This window comes from Leopardus geoffroyi, chromosome C1 (genome assembly GCF_018350155.1).
Source record: "Leopardus geoffroyi isolate Oge1 chromosome C1, O.geoffroyi_Oge1_pat1.0, whole genome shotgun sequence".
Classification (NCBI taxonomy): domain Eukaryota; kingdom Metazoa; phylum Chordata; class Mammalia; order Carnivora; family Felidae; genus Leopardus; species Leopardus geoffroyi.
Window position 1 is genome coordinate 33,211,457 of NC_059328.1, and position 17,853 is coordinate 33,229,309.

At 44.0% G+C, this 17,853-nt stretch overlaps 3 protein-coding genes across 15 annotated transcripts in view; 2 read left to right on the plus strand and 1 right to left on the minus strand.

The window, feature by feature from the left end:
• ZMYND12 (zinc finger MYND-type containing 12) overlaps nucleotides 1–2,098 on the minus strand; it is a 28,368-nt gene extending 26,270 nt beyond the window's left edge. The window contains exons 1-2 of the mRNA XM_045476904.1: nucleotides 1,991–2,098; nucleotides 1,547–1,797 (exon numbers count right to left, since the gene is read on the minus strand). Of these exons, the coding sequence (XP_045332860.1) occupies nucleotides 1,547–1,656 (110 nt within the window). The 5' untranslated portion in view covers nucleotides 1,657–1,797; nucleotides 1,991–2,098. The remainder of the gene's footprint in view (nucleotides 1–1,546; nucleotides 1,798–1,990) is intronic.
• PPCS (phosphopantothenoylcysteine synthetase) lies at nucleotides 2,021–5,577 on the plus strand. Of its 6 annotated transcripts, none has more exons than XM_045476908.1 (3): nucleotides 2,021–2,127; nucleotides 2,919–3,022; nucleotides 4,729–5,577. In XM_045476908.1, exons 2-3 carry the CDS (start codon nucleotides 2,930–2,932, stop codon nucleotides 5,050–5,052), a joined length of 417 nt encoding a protein of 138 aa, XP_045332864.1. In that variant the 5' UTR covers nucleotides 2,021–2,127; nucleotides 2,919–2,929; the 3' UTR covers nucleotides 5,053–5,577. The 6 variants fall into 6 exon arrangements, with proteins under 6 accessions (XP_045332864.1, XP_045332861.1, XP_045332863.1 ...); XM_045476905.1 differs by lacking the exon at nucleotides 2,021–2,127 and adding an exon at nucleotides 2,147–2,746; XM_045476907.1 differs by lacking the exon at nucleotides 2,021–2,127 and adding an exon at nucleotides 2,175–2,301.
• Nucleotides 5,578–8,184: 2,607 nt separating this feature from the next.
• CCDC30 (coiled-coil domain containing 30) overlaps nucleotides 8,185–17,853 on the plus strand; it is a 134,898-nt gene continuing 125,229 nt past the window's right edge. For 3 of the 8 annotated variants that reach the window (XM_045476911.1, XM_045476919.1, XM_045476916.1), the window contains exons 1-4: nucleotides 8,185–8,793; nucleotides 13,674–13,729; nucleotides 16,818–16,892; nucleotides 17,647–17,703. In XM_045476911.1, the coding sequence (XP_045332867.1) occupies nucleotides 16,884–16,892; nucleotides 17,647–17,703 (66 nt within the window). In that variant the 5' untranslated portion in view covers nucleotides 8,185–8,793; nucleotides 13,674–13,729; nucleotides 16,818–16,883. Of the gene's footprint in view, nucleotides 9,117–13,673; nucleotides 13,730–16,817; nucleotides 16,893–17,646; nucleotides 17,704–17,853 lie in introns of all 8 variants that reach the window. The other 5 variants (XM_045476913.1, XM_045476914.1, XR_006712224.1 and 2 more) reach the window with 5 other exon arrangements.

Below are 17,853 nucleotides of genomic sequence, written 5' to 3' on the forward strand. Positions count from 1 at the left end.
AGGGAGAGCCCGTCAAAACGATCCATGACATCCCAGAGGATAAATTCCAAACTTCTCGATCTCATGTCACCATCTGGCCCTAACCTGTATCTTCTTGGTTTAAACTCCTACTACTACCTACCACAATCGTTTTTAAACGTTCTTTTTAGTAAGAAATACATTTTACCATTACAAACACACATATCCACATAAAATGCTAAAAATTTTCAAGAAACAATTCAAGTAGGGTTACTCTGATACTTTCTATGTTATTCTACTTTCTTCCTTAAAAAAGTACATTTTTCCTTAAAATGCTGGTTGTGATTTATCCATGATCTGCTAATGGGTCCAGTCTGCAATGTGAAAATCAGCAACTGCTTCCTCCACTACCTTCTCTACCTGGCTCTGAATAAACTCTGTTCTTTCAGCTTTTACCCAAGTAGATAGACCTGGATGCCAGGAGTACCCTGCCCTTCTGTCTTCATTGTTCATTCACCTAGCAGTTTCCTACTGACCTTTCAAGGGTCATCACAAACATTATTTACTCAGAGAAACCTTTCCAGATACTGCCCCCAGCCACTAGGCTTCCATCCTTAGAGGTCCCAGGAAACAGCGCACCTTGAGTGACAGTACTTGTCATGCTGAGCCTATTATAATGACTTTTTTTTTTTTTTAACATTTATTTATTTTTGAGACAGAGAGAGACAGAGCATGAACAGGGGAGGGTCAGAGAGAGAGGGAGACACAGAATCCGGAATAGGCTCCAGGCTCTGAGCTGTCAGCACACAGCCCGACGCGGGGCTCGAACTCACGAACCGCGAGATCATGACCTGAGCTGAAGTCGGATGCTTAACCGACTGAGCCACCCAGGCGCCCCTTATAATGACTTTTTAAAACAAGTTAGTTTGCTCTGGACTAGGTTTCTGGCCATCTGCCACCTAGCAGTTTTATGTCAGGTCCAATATAGGTCTAATTGGAAGCAAAGATCAGGGGATGTTATGTTGAACGAATGAAATCTCATCTCATTTTCTACTACCCTCCCCACACTCTCACCGTCTTGGCTGTGCACCAAACTGGCCTGGTTTCTATTCCTCAAACACACCACAGCCTTTACACCCTCAGAGCCCAGCATTTCCACGGTGGACTGCTCCTACTTTATTTTCACATCAGCATCTACCCTCCAAGAAGCTGTCTGCCCTACTTCCCATCACATTTCCTTTGTCTTTATGGCATTTATGACTCTCTGAAATTATCTTGTTTTCTTTTTGTTTATCTATCTTCCGCATTAGTATGTTAGATCTTTGAGGGACACAGTCCACCAAGTTTCCACTAGTAACTTCAGCTTCTAGAACAGTGCATTGCGCACAGTAGGCGGTCAACAAGACATCTGGTGACGAATGAATGAGTGGGAGAAGAGGCACACACAGAAGTCTTGGGGACCTGTCTTGAAACCGCCTTGAGTGTTCCCTGGCAGAGCTGGTGCTATGGCTTACGCAGGGCACCCAGACCTGTAATGGGGAGAGAGGGAGGGAGTTGAGGGGCCCACGTGCCACATCTCAGGGCCTACCAGTAATAAGTGACCGTGCAGGCCGTGCACACGCGCTCGGCCGGGGCTTCGCACACTTCGCAGCAGAGCCGGCGCCCCTTGGGCACCGCCAGCGGGCAGATGATGTCCATGTTGCAGCCAGCGGCGTCTTCGGTCCCCAGGACGGTTGCCTGGAGAGGACACGTCGGACGCCGGCGTCACGTGACCACTACCGGGCAGCCTCGTTCCCAGGAATTCAAGCTCAGGGGGGAGAAGCGCAGTTCCACTGACATCTAGAGTGTATTTGTGGGGTTAAAAAATAATAATAATTAAAAAAAAAAAAGCCCACAAAACTCCCCCCCGTCAAGTCCCGAAGGTTAAATGGCCGGGCAATCTGACTCCAGTGGAATCAAAGTCCAGGAAGGCCTATACGGTGGCCGGTTAGAGGCAAAAACGGACAGTTCGTTACCGGAGGAGGAAACTAACATGAGGGGATGTGACTCTTCCAGATGCCTGCCCGCCCACAAGTCCCGCTAGCTCAGGGTCACCTCTGCCGCGCTGTGAGTCGAAACCGGCACGCCTCCCCAGACGCGGAGAAGGCTGGCGCCGGCGTGCGGCGTAAGGTAAAGGTCCGCCCCCTCGCTATTGCGGCTGCGCGGGGACCTGGAGCCGGGCAGGGGCGCGGCGCCGGTGGCGGTAGAGTGTGCGCCAGTGTGGGGCGCGCCCAGGGACTGATGGCGGAAGTGGACCTGGTCGCCGAGTTCCCCAAGCCTGCGGGAGCTGCGCGCTACGCCGAGGTTATGGCTCGCTTCGCCGCCAAGCTGGGCGCGCAGGGCCGGCGGGTGGTGTTGATCACGTCCGGCGGCACCAAGGTCCCCCTGGAAGCCCGACCAGTGCGCTTCCTGGACAACTTCAGCAGCGGGCGGCGCGGTGCCACCTCGGCCGAGGCCTTCCTGGCCGCGGGCTACGGGGTCCTGTTCCTGTACCGCGCTCGCTCCGCCTTCCCTTTTGCCCACCGCTTCCCGCCCCAGACCTGGTTGTCGGCGTTGCGGCCCAGCGGCTCAACCCCTTCGGGCTTGTTGAGCCTGGAGGCCGAGGAGAATGCACTTCCGGGCTTCGCGGCCGCTCTGCGGAGCTACCAGGAGGCTGCGGCTGCCGGCACCTTCCTTGCCGTGGAGTTCTCCACTTTGGCGGACTATTTGCATCTGCTGCAGGCTGCGGCCCAGGCGCTCAATCCGCTGGGTGCGTGCTCTAGGAGTCCCAAGGTTTCCTGCAGGCAGAGCCTTTCTCCCCCAGACACTTTTCCCCTCACCTTTTCATTAGCCGCGGTCTCACAGCCAAGGGAGCCTGAGTTGAAAAGGACCCGATCCCATATCCCACTCCGATTTATTACACCCTGTGCTTCTCTCTGCAGGCTCTTCTGCGATGTTTTACCTGGCTGCGGCCGTGTCAGATTTCTATGTTCCTGTCTCAGAAATGCCTGAACACAAGATCCAGTCATCTGGGGGCCCACTGCAGGTGACAGGCGCTTCTCTTCCAGAGATCTGATCCCCCTATAATCAATCTTGGGTTAATTCCCTCTTGATCTGGAGATGGCCTTTCTGCATTCCGTATGTGCTAGGCACTAGGGATACAGAGATGAATAAGACACCGCCCTCCCTCAAGAACCTCACACTCTAGTGAGGGGGCTGGACACAGACATAATTACAGTACAGAGTGATAAATGCTCTAGTAGAGGTACGTACAAAGTGAAGTCAGAGCATGGGGTGAGTGAATCTTGGGGAAGTCAAGGAAGGCTTCCTGGAAGAGATGACATAACTGGGTTTTAAAAGATGAGTAGAGAGTATACCAGACAAAGTAGGGAAGGTCATTACAGATTGAGTACAGATTGAAGCTTGGAAATGAGCAGTGTGCGGTGAACTGAAATTCTTTGGTAAGGCTGGAGAGCAGGGAGAGTGGGGAGCTGGGCAGGGGGTGGGGAGACTGAAGAGAGCTTACTTCGCAGAAGATTTTGTATTCCCTCTTAAGGAACTTTATCCTGTGGAGCTAAGGAAAACAAGTAGGAGAATGAGACAAAAATTCTTGTTTGAAAAGAACATTCTGGCATCAATAGGAAAGGTAAATTAGAGAGAGAGCGGTGGGTGTAAGATAACCATGGTGGCTGTAGTTTGAGGAAGGGGTATGGGGTGGCTAGTGGTGTGGTTCAGATGTTGAGATGATCTGGCTTCTTGGAACCTGAGAGAATTCTTAATCATTTATGATACAAGCAGAATTTAAAAGGAGAAACTCTGCCTGTGGGGCACTTGCTGTTCATTTGTTCAACAAATAATTTATTGAGTACCCTCTATATGCCAAATACTATGGCAGGACTTGGAGATAAAGCAGTGTAAAGAAATACACTGTGCCCGTGTTGCTTCTCCTTTGCCGAGGAGACCATAAATAAGCCAAATGCATACTATGTTAGATAGTGGAAAATGCTAAGCAGAAAAATTAAGTGGGGAATGTATGTATAATCCCTATGCTAACTTTCTGAGGGGGAAATCCTGATAATTATCGTAGTAATTTCACACTTTTAAAAATGTAGGAGCTTTGGTGTATCCTGTATTTTTCGGTTCTTCCTTGAAAGTACACAAACCGACTCAACATTCTTAGAAGGGATCAAGAATGGCATAGTGGGAGTTTTGATCAAATGAAAATAAAAATCAGTTCTGTTTCTTCAGCGCTAAGATGTGTTATGAGTGACAGTGTTTAAATGGAGTCAAATAGCCATTCTACCGGTGCAAGAAATATTTTAGGCAGAGGTTTAAAAACCCAACTTTAATTAAATTTCTGCCAAAGTTACATTTGGGTTATAGATTTGCATGAACAGATTATTTGCATTTGTTTATTTGAGTGTTTGGTAAAATGAGGGAAATGTTTAATAAAATATAATGCTCTTTTTCTAGAGCTCTGTTAATGGTAATGAGGGTGGTAGGGCAAGGTTAATTCATGGCTTGTCCCAGGATTTGTATAAAGCCTTGGAATTAGGTATCTTTATGAACCCTCTAGAACCAATGCTTTTAAGCCAAGCATGTATAAATGCTTTGAAAAGTTTGACAATGAGAAATACCACTTAAACTGACTTAGCCAAAAATCTGAGTCCTTGCTTCCTTAGTTTCCCATGAGATTGACCTGGTAGATACTGAGCTTTGTTTGCTTATTAAGCTTTTCTTTTTCCAATACAGATAACAATGAAGATGGTGCCAAAAATGCTTTCTCCTTTGGTTAAAGACTGGGCTCCCAAAGCATTTATAATTTCCTTTAAGTTGGAGACTGACCCTTCCATCATACTTGATCGTGCACGGAATGCTTTGGAAGTTTATCGACATCAAGTGGTGATAGCTAATAGCATTGAGTCACGACGGTCCTTTGTGGTTATTCTAACCAAAGACTCAGAAACCAAGATATTGCTATCAGAGGAAGAAGTAGAGAAAGGTGTAGATATAGAAGACAAGATAGTGGATGATCTTCAGTCTCGACACACGGCTTTTATACATGACAAAAACTGAAGTGAAAAGCCTTTGTAGGATCAAAACTTGTTCAGTGGATCAGGGCTCTTACAAGTGGTGAAAATAAACCCTTTGCTTTCATAAAGACAGAGAAAATGAAGGGAGAAAGCAGTGAGTGGTGTGCAGGTGAATATAGTTTGGTATTTGTCTTTTAAAGGTCATTTCATACTCCATGAAAATGAAAACAAGAGCAAAGCAGTTACGACCAAACCACCTGACACACTCACCTGATTATCATCTGGATTTTGAAAATGAACACAAACTGTTGCTCACCTTTAGAAAAAGAGCTCATTGGGAATTATATGCCTCAGCATATACATGTGAGGCCTGAATATCAACCTTCATACTATGAGAAGGATTAGGGATGCATGAATGGCCATGCCTTGAAGATCAAATATTTCTTGATGCCTACTATGTGGTAGGTCCTGAGGATTATGAAGATTGAAAAGATGAATAAATATGTCTCTGTTTGGGAAATGGATGTATGAATAATAAAGTGCAATAAAGTATGTGCCCAAAAGCCAACACAATGGAAATGATGTTGTTTTTATCAAAGATGGGAGTAGGAGAGAAGGACACTTCCCTTGGGATAGATTCCCTCTAGAATGATGTGCTTCCCCCTACATTTACTTTTTGCTCCTTTTCCTAGATTGACTCTCTATTTGAGATAACAGTTTGCCTTTCAAATATTTTAGAACTGATCTTAGGGGATTTTTAACTTTGGCTTCTACCCCGGGGCCAGGTGGGGACCCATTAGTGACTTCTGCCTTGAGGGAAGCTTTACAATGTGGTAAGGAGTATGGGCTTTGGAGTCAGCCTAAGTTTGATGGTTCCAGCTGTGTCACCTGTGACCTTTGTAAGCTTACACCCTTAACTTACTCTCAGGCTCCTCATTTATAAACCAGAGATAATAAATCTCTCTGCTAAGTAATGCCCTTTGTGGCGAGGATTAGATAAACCAGAGAAGATAAAGCATTAGTCTGGTGCCTGGCATGTAGATTTTTCACCTGCGCTTAAATTTTCTGGTGTATTTTCTGGCGGTGGCAGTATTATTCTGGTGCCTCGCTTGGTCCCTGAATTCTTAAGATTTCAAAGCAACTTTCACTGTCCTGAGCTTTGGGTTGGGAGTGCACAAGAAGTGTGGTTCAGAAAAATCCCCTAATGATCTGTAGGATGATCCAGAGTGCATATTGAAAAACTACCATTAATAAGTAGATAGAAATAGGAGTTATACATATTTGATTTAAAATGCTGTTAGTGGAGCACCTGGTCGCTCAGTAGGTTAAGCATCTACCTCTTGGTTTCGGCTCAGGTCATGATCTCGCGGTTTCATGAGTTCAAGCCTGGAATCGGGTTCTGCACTGGCAGCACAGAGCCTGCTCAGGATTCCCTGTCTCTGTCTCTCTCCCTGTCCCCCACTCGCGCTGACTCTCTCTCTCAAACTTTTAACAAAATAAAATATAATTAGTGCTATTTCATGGAGTTGGGAAGGGTACCCCCTTGTGTCTAATGACAGGCACAATTTTAGTTGAAAAGATTTGAGTAGAGGTGCCGAAATGCATTGAAATAAATCAGTAAGTCAGGAGATGTGACTCTGTGAGGAGAGGAAAAATAACTGCAGCAATCAGGACTATTCTGTAAGCAGCAGTTTCATTGAACAAAAATTTTAAATTAACTTAAGGTCCAATTAGCAAAACCTCAAAGACAACAAGCTCTGTCAGCAGTGGCTGCAGTACTGAAGGGATAGGAAGCAAAAGATTGATTTTCTTCCCTACATCTATTGCTTTATGTGAATGATGACTGTCATTATGATGTTGGAATGTCCAATAAGAGCAAATGGAGTGAAAACTAGAAGAGATCTTAATGTTTGTTTCTGCCATAATTATTACTTCCCTGGAGAACCATTTCCTATCCTGTTTTGTTATGCTTAAATAAACGCCACTTCCCTACATGCAATTATTTAAAGTGTTTCCCAATTCAGTTTAATTTTCATTTGGAGCACTTAAACAGTATTCACACAAGTTAATATTCCAAGAGATTTTTTGTTTGTTTCTTTAACAGCAAATAGGAGTGTGCAAGGGAAGAAATAATGAAAAGGAACATGAGTCAATGAGAGCGAATGAGAAGGCACTTGATCTAGATTGGATGACCAAGGATTGTTTGGAGGAAGTGACACTTGAACTGATAAGTAGGAGTTAAGTGGGCCGGAAGTGATGGTGGTGAGCATTTTAGATCAGAGTAAAAACACTTGCAGGGCTCTTGCACGAGGAAATGGTTGAAGCACTTACAGAAAGTAAGGGATAAGATCTGTCCAGACAACTGGCCAAGCTTTGGAAAGGATCCTGTGTGGAACTAGAATAAGACTGAAATGTACCTGTGTGGGATATCAGCAAAGCAAGGGCCCCCAAAACAGGAGTCAAATCAAGCTTTGAAGAACTAGAATCTTGCGATAAGAGCATTTAAATGAAGATGATATAAACCAAGCCTCTGTCAAATTGTCACTTAGAAATTATTTTGCATGACATAGGTGGAGGAAGGAAGGGTTCATCCAAACTGAATTTTCAGTGCTTGGGACTTCTCCTTCCCCTCCTCCTCCTCTTCTTCCTCCTTCCCCCCCCCCCCCTTTCTTCTTCTTCTTCTCCTCCTTATTCTTTAGTGCTTAGAACTTCTAAAGAGCTCTGTCTCAGGGACAATTCTAGTCAAGTCCGGTTTATTCATGTTTTACAGTAATAAAGACGGGTCCAAAAATGTGATTTGTCTTAGGCGCTCCAGGTAGTGACGGATCTAGGCTTAAAATTCAGAACTCCTGACCCTCTCCCTTTTAAGAATGAAGTTACTTCTAGAAAAAAATAAAACCATTAGGCCCGGTCTTTAGATAAGGCCAGGCGGGAAGCTATTTGATAGTTATAAATGCCCGCTAACAAAATGTATCCCCGAAGTAGCAAGCGTGCGCCCGGTTGTGACCATGGTTACTGCAAAGCCAACGAAATGAGCCGTACCTTCAATCCTGCCGAAAAACCCCGCCCCACGACCCAAAAGCCAATGGTGTGCACTGTCTCCACAGGAAGAGCAGCCCCTGAGCCAATGGTGCGCGTCGTTTCTATGGTTCCCGCCGGAAGGATGCCTTGGCGTCCCTGCGGCCAGCGCGGTTGCTATGACGCTCCGGCCTGAGAAGGCACCTGCAGCTGGCAGCGGAGCAGCGGTGGAGAAGCCGTGCGACTCGGGACTCTCCAAAGGACAATTTCCGACCTGGTTCCTGAGGTTCCCCCTGTTCCCGCTTCAGCCCCGAGGAGGAAAGCGCCTACTCCCCGTCCCTTTTCAGCATTCTACGTCTTTCCCGCTCGTCTCCCCAGTATGGCCTGAAACAGGAGAGCCTGTCGTAGCTCTGCCTTTGTAGTCGCGGGCTGGAGTGAAAGAAACCGCCTGAAGAAGGGCTCGCCCGTCTCCTGGGACCCAGCCGCCCCAGGCCTTTAGGTTTAGGCTGCCTGTCTAACTGAGAGAGAGCTTGGAACCCCGTCAGTCAGCTAGGCGGGCGTTCCTTTTCCCACCGCCCAGGCGAAGACTCGGCCCTGCACCGCCAACCGCGCCTGAAGGTCCCGGCCCGGACGAAGTCCTCGGAGCCACGGCTTCCCCTGGCTGTAGGCTGTTTTCTGCCTTTTCGCCTTAGGTTCATCATGCGGAACCTTAATTCCCGATGAAGCTCTGGAGGCCTTTTGTATCTTCAGCATCAGACGTCATCAAGTCAGTTACTTTCTGCCTTTCCAGCTACAACCTCATCCATTTCTCTCATCACCCAGAGTGCCAGTTTTCTCATCCTGCTCATTCCACAGCCATTTTCACCCTTTCTTGTCCACGCTGCGCGTCACTGAATGTCCATTCGTCTCCACCACCTCTACCATCTATAGACCACCTCCCTCTGCTTTCCTACTACAATGCTTTGGGTAGCTAAGTATTCCACATTCTGCAGCTCTGGGATCATTTGGAAGATTTTCTCTGTTTCTCTGCACTGTGGCAAGCTTCCTGTCTTGGGTAAACTAGAGACTAACATGGAGAAGCGCACATTGGTAAATACAAACAGTAAATTTCTACAAGCCTAGTGTGTTTTGAAAGTGGAGGGGAAAACAACCAAAATGCATTTGTAGGCCGGTCCCAGGCTTATATAAAGAAAGAAGATTGTTCCTGGCTCAAGTGAATACTATGTTAGGTATCCACGATGCTTTCATGCATGTGAAAAGATCATTCAGGATGATCATGTAACAGGATTTCAACTTTCATAAGCCCATATGAATTCAATGCCTTGATACGATAGAATTTTCTGGAGAGGAGATGCTTGAAACAGCATCTCTTGTGCCTTCTCTTCATGTCAGTTTCTTAACTAGAAGGCGTTCTTTGCTATGTGAGCCAAGAAACAGAAATGACGAGGAGTGGTTGAAAATAAATATTTTTGGCAAAGGAGCACTCTTAGTGGTCCTTAAAAGACTGGAACATAGGACCTTAAAAATAGAGTGAGTTTCATTTAGAGCCAGTGCAATTTCCTTTTAGTTGGAAAACTTTATTTAAATTGTCTTAAAGTATGTGTTCCTTGTTGAGTCTTACTATTTCTTTCTCAGTATTCGGATTTAAATGTAAACCATTTTGAATATATGCAAAGTGTACACTTTGAAAGGGTATTTTGGGAGCCAGAATGATTTGGATATTCTTATTTCTCAGGTCAATTACGACACTTATTTATGATATCTCATACTTACAGCTAGGTCAAGTTTCCAAACACTGAGAAGTTCAGCTTTCTCTTCTATAATAGATGGGGGGGGGGGGGGGGGGGGTAGAAGTTCTGAAACTTTTTCAGTTGTTCACATTTAATGGATAAATTCTAACTTTTGAAAAAGAGTGTTAGATGCTATATCGCAAGGGGTTTACTTTTCCCTTCCAAAATGTATATACTGAACAAACATCATGATGGCAACATTGAAAAGTAACTCTTTTTTTTAAGATTTTATTTTGAAGTAATCGCTATACCCAGCGTGGGGCTTGAAACTCACAACCCCACAACACCAAGATCCGCGGTCCGATGTTCTACTGACTGAGCCAGCCAGGCATCCAAACAGTAACTTTTAAAAACTTTTCTTTCGGGGCGCCTGGGTGGCGCAGTCGGTTAAGCGTCCGACTTCAGCCAGGTCACGATCTCGCGGTCCGTGAGTTCGAGCCCCGCGTCAGGCTCTGGGCTGATGGCTCAGAGCCTGGAGCCTGTTTCCGATTCTGTGTCTCCCTCTCTCTCTGCCCCTCCCCTGTTCATGCTCTGTCTCTCTCTGTCCCAAAAATAAATAAACGTTGGAAAAAAAAGAAAAAAAAAAACAAAAAACTTTTCTTTCACCCTGCACAGTAGTTCTAAACCCAGGGGGTGATCCTGCTCCCCAAGAGATGTGTGGCAATGGATAGAGACATTTTTAGTTGTCACAGCTAGGGAGATGTTACTGGCATCCAGTTGGCAGAGGCCAGGGATGCTGCTTTATATCCTTCTGTGCACAGAATATCCCCCCACAACAAAGAATTATTCAGCTCAAATGTCAACAATGCTGAGGTTGACAAACCCTGCCCTAACGTATCGAGTTTATTTTTCTGTTCTGGGTCAGTCCTTGCTCGTGCGTGTGCATTTTTACATAGCTGTAATGATAGTGTACACGTTGACTTTCCTTTTCTCTTAATTTTATATTTTAAGCATTTAAACATTGCTTTCAATTTGAGAGAGGGGGGGAGGGGGCATGCACGTGCCAGCGCAAGCAGGGGAAGGGCAGAGGGACAGGGAGAGAGAGAATCTCAAGCAAGCTGCACACCCAGTGTGGAGCCCAACGAGGGGTTCAATCCCACCACCATGAGATCATGACCTGAGGCAAAACCAAGAGTTGGGTGCTTAACCACCTGAGCCACCCAGACACCCCTATAATTCTCTTAATGTGTATTTATTTTGAGAGACAGAGAATGAGTGGGGGAGAGGCAGAGAGAGAGAGAGAGAGGGAGAGAGAGCATCTGAAGCAGACTCTGCACTCTCAGCACGGAGCCCAATGCAGGGCTCAATCCCACAAACCATGAGATCATGATCTGAGCTGAAATCAAGAGTCAGACGCTCAACCGACTGAGCCATCCAGGCAGCCCAAGATGTCTATAATTTTTAAATTGTATTTGTGTAGAAGGAAGAAAGAAGGGTTAGGGTGAGTAGCCTATCTGGATATTTCAGTTTTTGTGGCCATGCTATTTACGTTTGTTTCCTAATGTCATTCTAAGACCATGAGATCCCAACCTCATCTTTTGCTCAGAGCCAAAAGATGTGCTGTAGCACAAGGTGTGGTCCTGGCCCCTTCACCGTAGTTTGAGGGCACCTGTAGGGGAAATAAGAACGAGAAGCGATGAATCTACGCCCATTCTTCTTGCCCTCGTTCCATTTAAAATCCTTTTTCTCTGTCTCAGCTTGCTTTGACAGCTTTACCAACTCATTCTTTACATCTGGAAGTTTTGAGGGGCCCCTAAAAGTTTTTAAGATGCTTAATGAGCATTTATTCAGTATCTACTTTGTAGAGAATAGTTGTGTGTGCTTTGATATGTGGGTAATTTGAGGCACAGTTTAGATGTCAGAGCATTTATAATTCAAATAATGGATTTATATTGCTTTAAGGTCTGCTTTTTTAGAATTTTCAATCTCCATTGAGTCCCAGTAAATCCCCTGGGAAAATGTGCATTCTGGGTTGTCATAGCAGAATAGGCAGAGGGGCCCAAATGTTCAAAGTCATGGAAATAATCAGCAGCATGAGGGGGATCAGTGAGTGTACCGGCGTGGAAGGATAATGTCAAGGTGTGGCGGAAGACAAGGCTATAGAGACAGGCAGGAACCAGGTTGTGAAGAATCTCTGGTGCCAAGCTAAGGGGTTGAACTCTTCCTGAAAGCACTGCAAATGATAAGCAGCAAGTGATTTGCATTCAGAACGGTCAGTCTGAGGGCTGTGGATGGGGGCCAGCCTGGCAGCAGGGACATCAGTTACGGATACAATAAACTGGACAATAAATGAGGAGAGCCTACACTAAGGCAGCACCGTTAGATAAGAGGGAGAATCTACACATTCAGGGACTGGTTGTTAATGAGAGTGGGATAAATAAGAAGGCAGGGCCATGGATGCCTCCCAGGTTTCTGGCTTAGGAAACTATATTGATGGTGATTTTATTAACTATTGAATACAGAAGGCGGAGCAGGTGGAAAGGAAAGATGAGTGGATTGTTCAAACTGAGTTGTTCATCAGACAATTAGATATGCATTGGTCTTAAATAGTAGACTCATTTTAGATTGCCTTCCTAGCCTACATCCTCTTCTTTGGAATTTGTACCTCTCCAGCAATCCTTGCTTAAAGAGTAGACTTTGGTTGGGGCACCTGAGTGGCTCAGTCGGTTAAGGGTCCGTGACTGTGGTCATGCACGAGGTGCTCAAGCCCTGTGTTGGCCCTGTGCTGACAGCTAAGAGCCTGGAGCCTGCTTCAGATTCTGTGTCTCCCTCTCTGCCTGTCCCTCCCCCGCTCATTCTCTCTCTCTCTCTCTCTCTCTCTCTCTCTCTCTCTCTCTCTTTCTCTCTCACCCTCTCTCTCTCTCAAAAAACAAATGAACATTTAAAAAAGTTTTTAAAAGAGGAGACCTTGGTGGCTGTATTTATACCCCTACTTCCAACCCATTCTAGTCACAATGGACTGAATGAGGATTATACAACTAACTTTGGAGAGGGGGGCACAGTTCATTGGGTGAGCAAAAAATAATCATCCCTCTTTCATGAATTTGAACTAAAAGATAAAGAACAGAAATGACTTATCTGAAAAGTTAGATAGGCTTAACATGTGAATGGCTGTTTTTAGCCTGGCCGATGAGCAGGCAGAGAAAGTCCATCCATGTAGAAAAGCTAGCAAATGGGGGCAGATTCATGTGGAAACGACAGAGCCAAAAGACCTCATGGGTCAGGCTAGACTAGTTCCAGTCTAGTCCAGGATGCGCTGCACAGTTCCACATCCAGCTCCTATGTAGTTATATTTATTTTCCAGTGTATGCCCTTGTGTTTTATTCTTTAAGTAACCCTCCTGTAGTAGTTTGGATTGGTTGGCCATGAGGGTCAGAAAGCTCAAAATAAAAATGGCTGGAGAAAGATAGAAATTTATTTCTGCCAAATAAGAGTCAAGAAGAAATCAGTCCAGACATCTTGAAATTGTCAGAGATTCACAGATTTCTTTTCTCATGATAGTATATTATCTGTGACATGTGGCTGCTACCCCATGGTGTCCAAGATGGCTGCTCGAACTTCAACTATCTTGTGTGCATTCCAGCCAGTGGAATGGAAGAACGAGTGAGGAAGGGGGAATCCTGTTCCTTTCAGGGCACTTCCTAGAGGTGGCACACAATTCCACTTGATCAGAACTTAGTCACATGGCTGTATCTAGCAGTAAGGCAGGCAGACGTGTGATCATTCGGGAAACCAGATTATCTTACGCTATGGGAAAGGGAAGAATAAATATTGGAGGACAAAGCGCAGTCTTTGCCACATGCACTCGTGTTTATTCTAACTTCAGTATGTTTCTGTTTCTTCCCATTTTTTCTAGACAGATCTGGAGCTTCACAGAGATGGATTATTATTTAATGCTAACAATCCCATGAGGTAGGCATTATTATTAATCCACTTTGGGGGGAAACCAAAGTTTAAAGAAGTTAGGTGACTTGCCTAGTCATGAAACCAGAAAGTGGTGGAGGCAGGGTTTCAAGATGTGTCAGACTCCTATACCCAAGCTGTTAATGACCATAGTAGTGAGAAAGGCAGAGAGCCAAAGGCAGAGTTCTTAGGAATGGCAGCATCTCAAGGGGCTGTGGATGAAGAGGAGCCCAGGAAGAAAACAGAGAAGGAAAGGTCAGAGAGGTAAGAGTAAAAACAGGAGAAAGTGATGTCACAGAACAGAGAAGGGAAACACTTTCAAGATAGGAGTGGACATAACGCAGAGAGGTCATATATACAAGTTACAGAAACATGTCCAATTTGGCATTTTGAAGGTTATTGGTAACTGATTTTTAAAAAAATTTTTAACAGTTATTCATTTTTGAGAGAGACAGAGCATGAGTGGTGAGTAGCAGAGAGAGAGGGGGATACAGAATCCGAAGCAGGCTCCAGGCTCTGAGCTGTCAGCACAGAGCCTGGCGTGAGATCCAAACTCGTGAACTGTGAGATCATGACCTGAGCTGAAGTTGGAAGCTCAATCAACTGAGCCACCCAGGTGCCCATTGGTAACTGATATTTTGAGTATAGTGGTAAGAACAGAAGCCAAAATGCAGTTATTTGAGGAGGGGAAGACAAATTAGAAGGAGGACAGTAGCTTCTGAGGAATGTGGTGGGGTCAAAGGAGGGTTATTTTTGTATCTTTATTTTTAAGACAAACATCTTGAGCAAAGGGCAAGAGATCAGTAGAGAAGGAGATAATGAGTATACAGAAAAGAAAAGCTTTCTTGAAGAAGCCATAGGGACAGGATCTAGAACACAGGTGAAGGAATTTGCTTTGGTCAGGAGGATGGAAATCTCCTCCACTGAGGGGGAAAGAGAACAAGGTCTCTAATGATGAAGGCTAGTACCTTGCTGTAAGGGAAGAAGCTGACAAAGTTATATGATGACCCTAGTTTTGCTAGTGCTGTGGGAGACAAGGTCATCTGCCAAAAGAGGGGAGAGGTAAGACTTGGAGTTTGATGGGAGAGATGAAAGTCCTGAATAGCTGCTGAGTGAAATGGTAACAGAATCTGGTAAAGAATGCATAGAATGATCTAGTAGCCGAGAAGCTTGTCTCAAGCTGCAGCCATGAATTTGTAGTGGCTTCAGTCGGCTTGCTTGTTTTATTTTTCCATACCAGCACTCAGCAAACTAACATAGATGTAGAAAAGGCAAATGGTTGAACTTTTCTAGGGCTAGGATTTTCAGGGAAGGTGGGGCAAGGAGCAAGATAAGGGGGGACATTGATGAGAGGTTGAAATGATCAACTGTTGGGTCCAAGCTTGGTAGGAAAAGCCAAAAATATCTGGTAGTTTGAGAGAGGTAATGGTCCAGGGACTAAAGTCTCACTGTCGTTGTAAAACAATTATAGTTTAAGAGAGCAATCACCTCACACCCGTTAGTATGACTATGATATATATCACTGTATATATAAAACAAATATAACAAACGTTGTCAAAGATGTGGAGAAATGAGAACCCTTCTACATTGCATGGTGGGAACATAAAATGGTGCAGCTGCTTTGGAAAACAGTACAGCAGCTCCTCAAAAAGTTAAACAGAATTATATGATAACAATTCTACGTCTAGGTATATACCCAAAACAATTGAAAGCAGGGACTTAAATGAATATTTGTATACCCATGATCACAGAGCTGTTAATTCACACCAGTTGAAAGGTGGAAACAGCCCAAATGTCCATTACAGATGAGTGAATAAACAAAATGTAAACACATGTGTGCACACACAGACAGGAACTAGAATATTATTTAGCCTTAAAAAGGGAGAAGGAGAATGTGAATGGGGACCAGATGATGGGAGTGTGAGGGGGAGGAGCATGACAAGATTTTTAGCTGTCAGCCATGAGGAGGACACATAGGGTACAAAGATCCAGACCTGGGTCCTTTTTTCTTCCTGTGTGAGATTCAGATGATAATTAGAATTCTATATTGTCCATTAAAACTATTAATGTGAAAATGATAAGACTCTGAAGAGCATAGCGAGAAAGGAGAAAAATAATAAAAAATATGATTTTGCTGTTAAAAAAACAAAACAGTATTATTTCTGTGGACTGTCTGCAGTACAGTAATAATTATGCATATCACTACAATTTGGGTCAGATTAACTTGGTTAAAAGTTGTGTTTCATTTTAACAGCAAGTCTGATTCACAGCTGGAGGTTCTAGTAACACAAATACAAACAACTCCAGCAAGCGGGAATCTATGTTTCACCTACTATTATAGTGTAAACTGTTTTGTAGCATGACTACTTTGAACTGAAAAAGCTAAAGATTATATTGATGGCAGGCTTATATCAGGAAGTTTTGGAAGAGAGCTGAATGATTTAGAAGTCACCAGAAATTATAAGCCATATACTGTGAGCACAATAATTCCTTGATGGCACAGGATCAGTGTGCGGTCTAGCTTCCAGAGGAGTCCCTGTATCTCTCAAATTCAATTGAGGGCGCTTCTTTGGAATTTATAACTTTGCAAGGGGCCTTTGGGCGATTTTCAGATTACTAAATTATAAACTTCGGAACTGGGTATACAGAAAAGCGTGTATTTTTTTTAAACACACATTTGTATTGTGTATGTGTGTGTGTGTGTGTGTGTGTGTGTGTGTGTGTGTGTGTGTATATAATGTCATCATTTCTTTTTTTTCATTTCTTATTTTAGAAATACTGTAAAGCTGTTTGAAACTTTAATTTTCTTTGTGTTGTTGGCTACTTCATGTAAGTGTTCATCATAACTGGATAACATACCCATTAATTAACAGAACTAAACTATACTTTGTACAGAGACTAACTCTGGGTGTATATACATATCAGATTTCTTGCATGCTCAGTTGTGTGTGTGTGCGTGTGTGTGTGTACATACACATATGCTCATCTCTTCCACCAAGGCACAAGTGCAGTTAGAATACGTACTTCACCATCTTGACAAAGAAGGGATTGGACCCCTTGTTGCTACAGAAGAACCACTCTATTTTGTTTATTCCAGAATGAAGACAGGCTGAGCACTGCTACCAGAAATTTAGAAGAGCTTACAGTGAAGCACACGGAAGCAATGAAAGAAGTAAGAGCTAATAACATAAAGTTTTAAGATACCTGTGGTTTTGTTCATTGTCCTTCATTAAACTGACACATTAAAAACCAACATTTGAATATTACTGTGTAGTTTGCAAAGCACTCACAAGTATAATTTTTTTCGTGAACTATGCCAACAGTCTGCATTGGTTTCCAGTAGAGTACACGTACAGGATGTTACCCAGAAATGAATGGCTGAAGATCCCAACAGGTCTGCTCAAGGTGGCTTTCATTATCTTTGTTTCAATAACCCACCCTCCAGCCGACTCTCTTGCTTGTAGGCTTAGAAACCTGAGTAGTCAGTGTTCGGTAAGAGGATCTGTTTCTCAAAGATGATCTTGAATTAACCACACTCACAAAGAAGTTTATAGAAAAATAGATACCAGCTTACTAACTGACGGTAAGAAACATAATTGTCACAGGAACGAGACATACATGTCCTGTGGCTGATGGATTCTTTCCCTACAGGTACACTACATGGGAAGCCAAACAGATGTTTGGTTACAGATGTTTACTCGCTGAACAAATCATTCTAAATTTTTATAGCACTGGCTAAGATAGCCTGAATTCCACAAGAGGGCTAATCTATACCTGCCCTTACTTCTGGACCTGTTATAGACTAGAACCAGGGTCCCCAGCCCTTAGATGAGTAGATAATGACATCTTTTGTCTTTCTGATCACTCTTTTTGATGTTTCCAATACTGATCAACATACTTTCTGACGTATTCTTTCTTTAAACAAGTTAAGAAATTCAGATTGCTTGGAAATCACTCTGCTGTGTTTCATCATCTCAGCTCAGGTATGCAACTTACTGATTTTTAAATTTAACTCTTAGAGGACAATTTTATTTCCAAACTCAAAGAAGAATGCAGCTCCTTTAGAACAAAAGCAGGATAGCATAATAGACGATGCTATTATTATCTATAGCATAATAGACCAATAATAGACC

Excerpts from the sequence above, each read along its gene's own strand:
- PPCS (XM_045476905.1), top strand. The coding sequence starts at position 2,239 with ATGGCGGAAGTGGACCTGGTCGCCGAGTTCCCCAAGCCTGCGGGAGCT. Across the intron at positions 2,747-2,918 it reads CCAGGCGCTCAATCCGCTGG|GCTCTTCTGCGATGTTTTAC; the intron begins GTGCGTGCTCTA and ends TTCTCTCTGCAG. Across the intron at positions 3,023-4,728 it reads CATCTGGGGGCCCACTGCAG|ATAACAATGAAGATGGTGCC; the intron begins GTGACAGGCGCT and ends TTTCCAATACAG.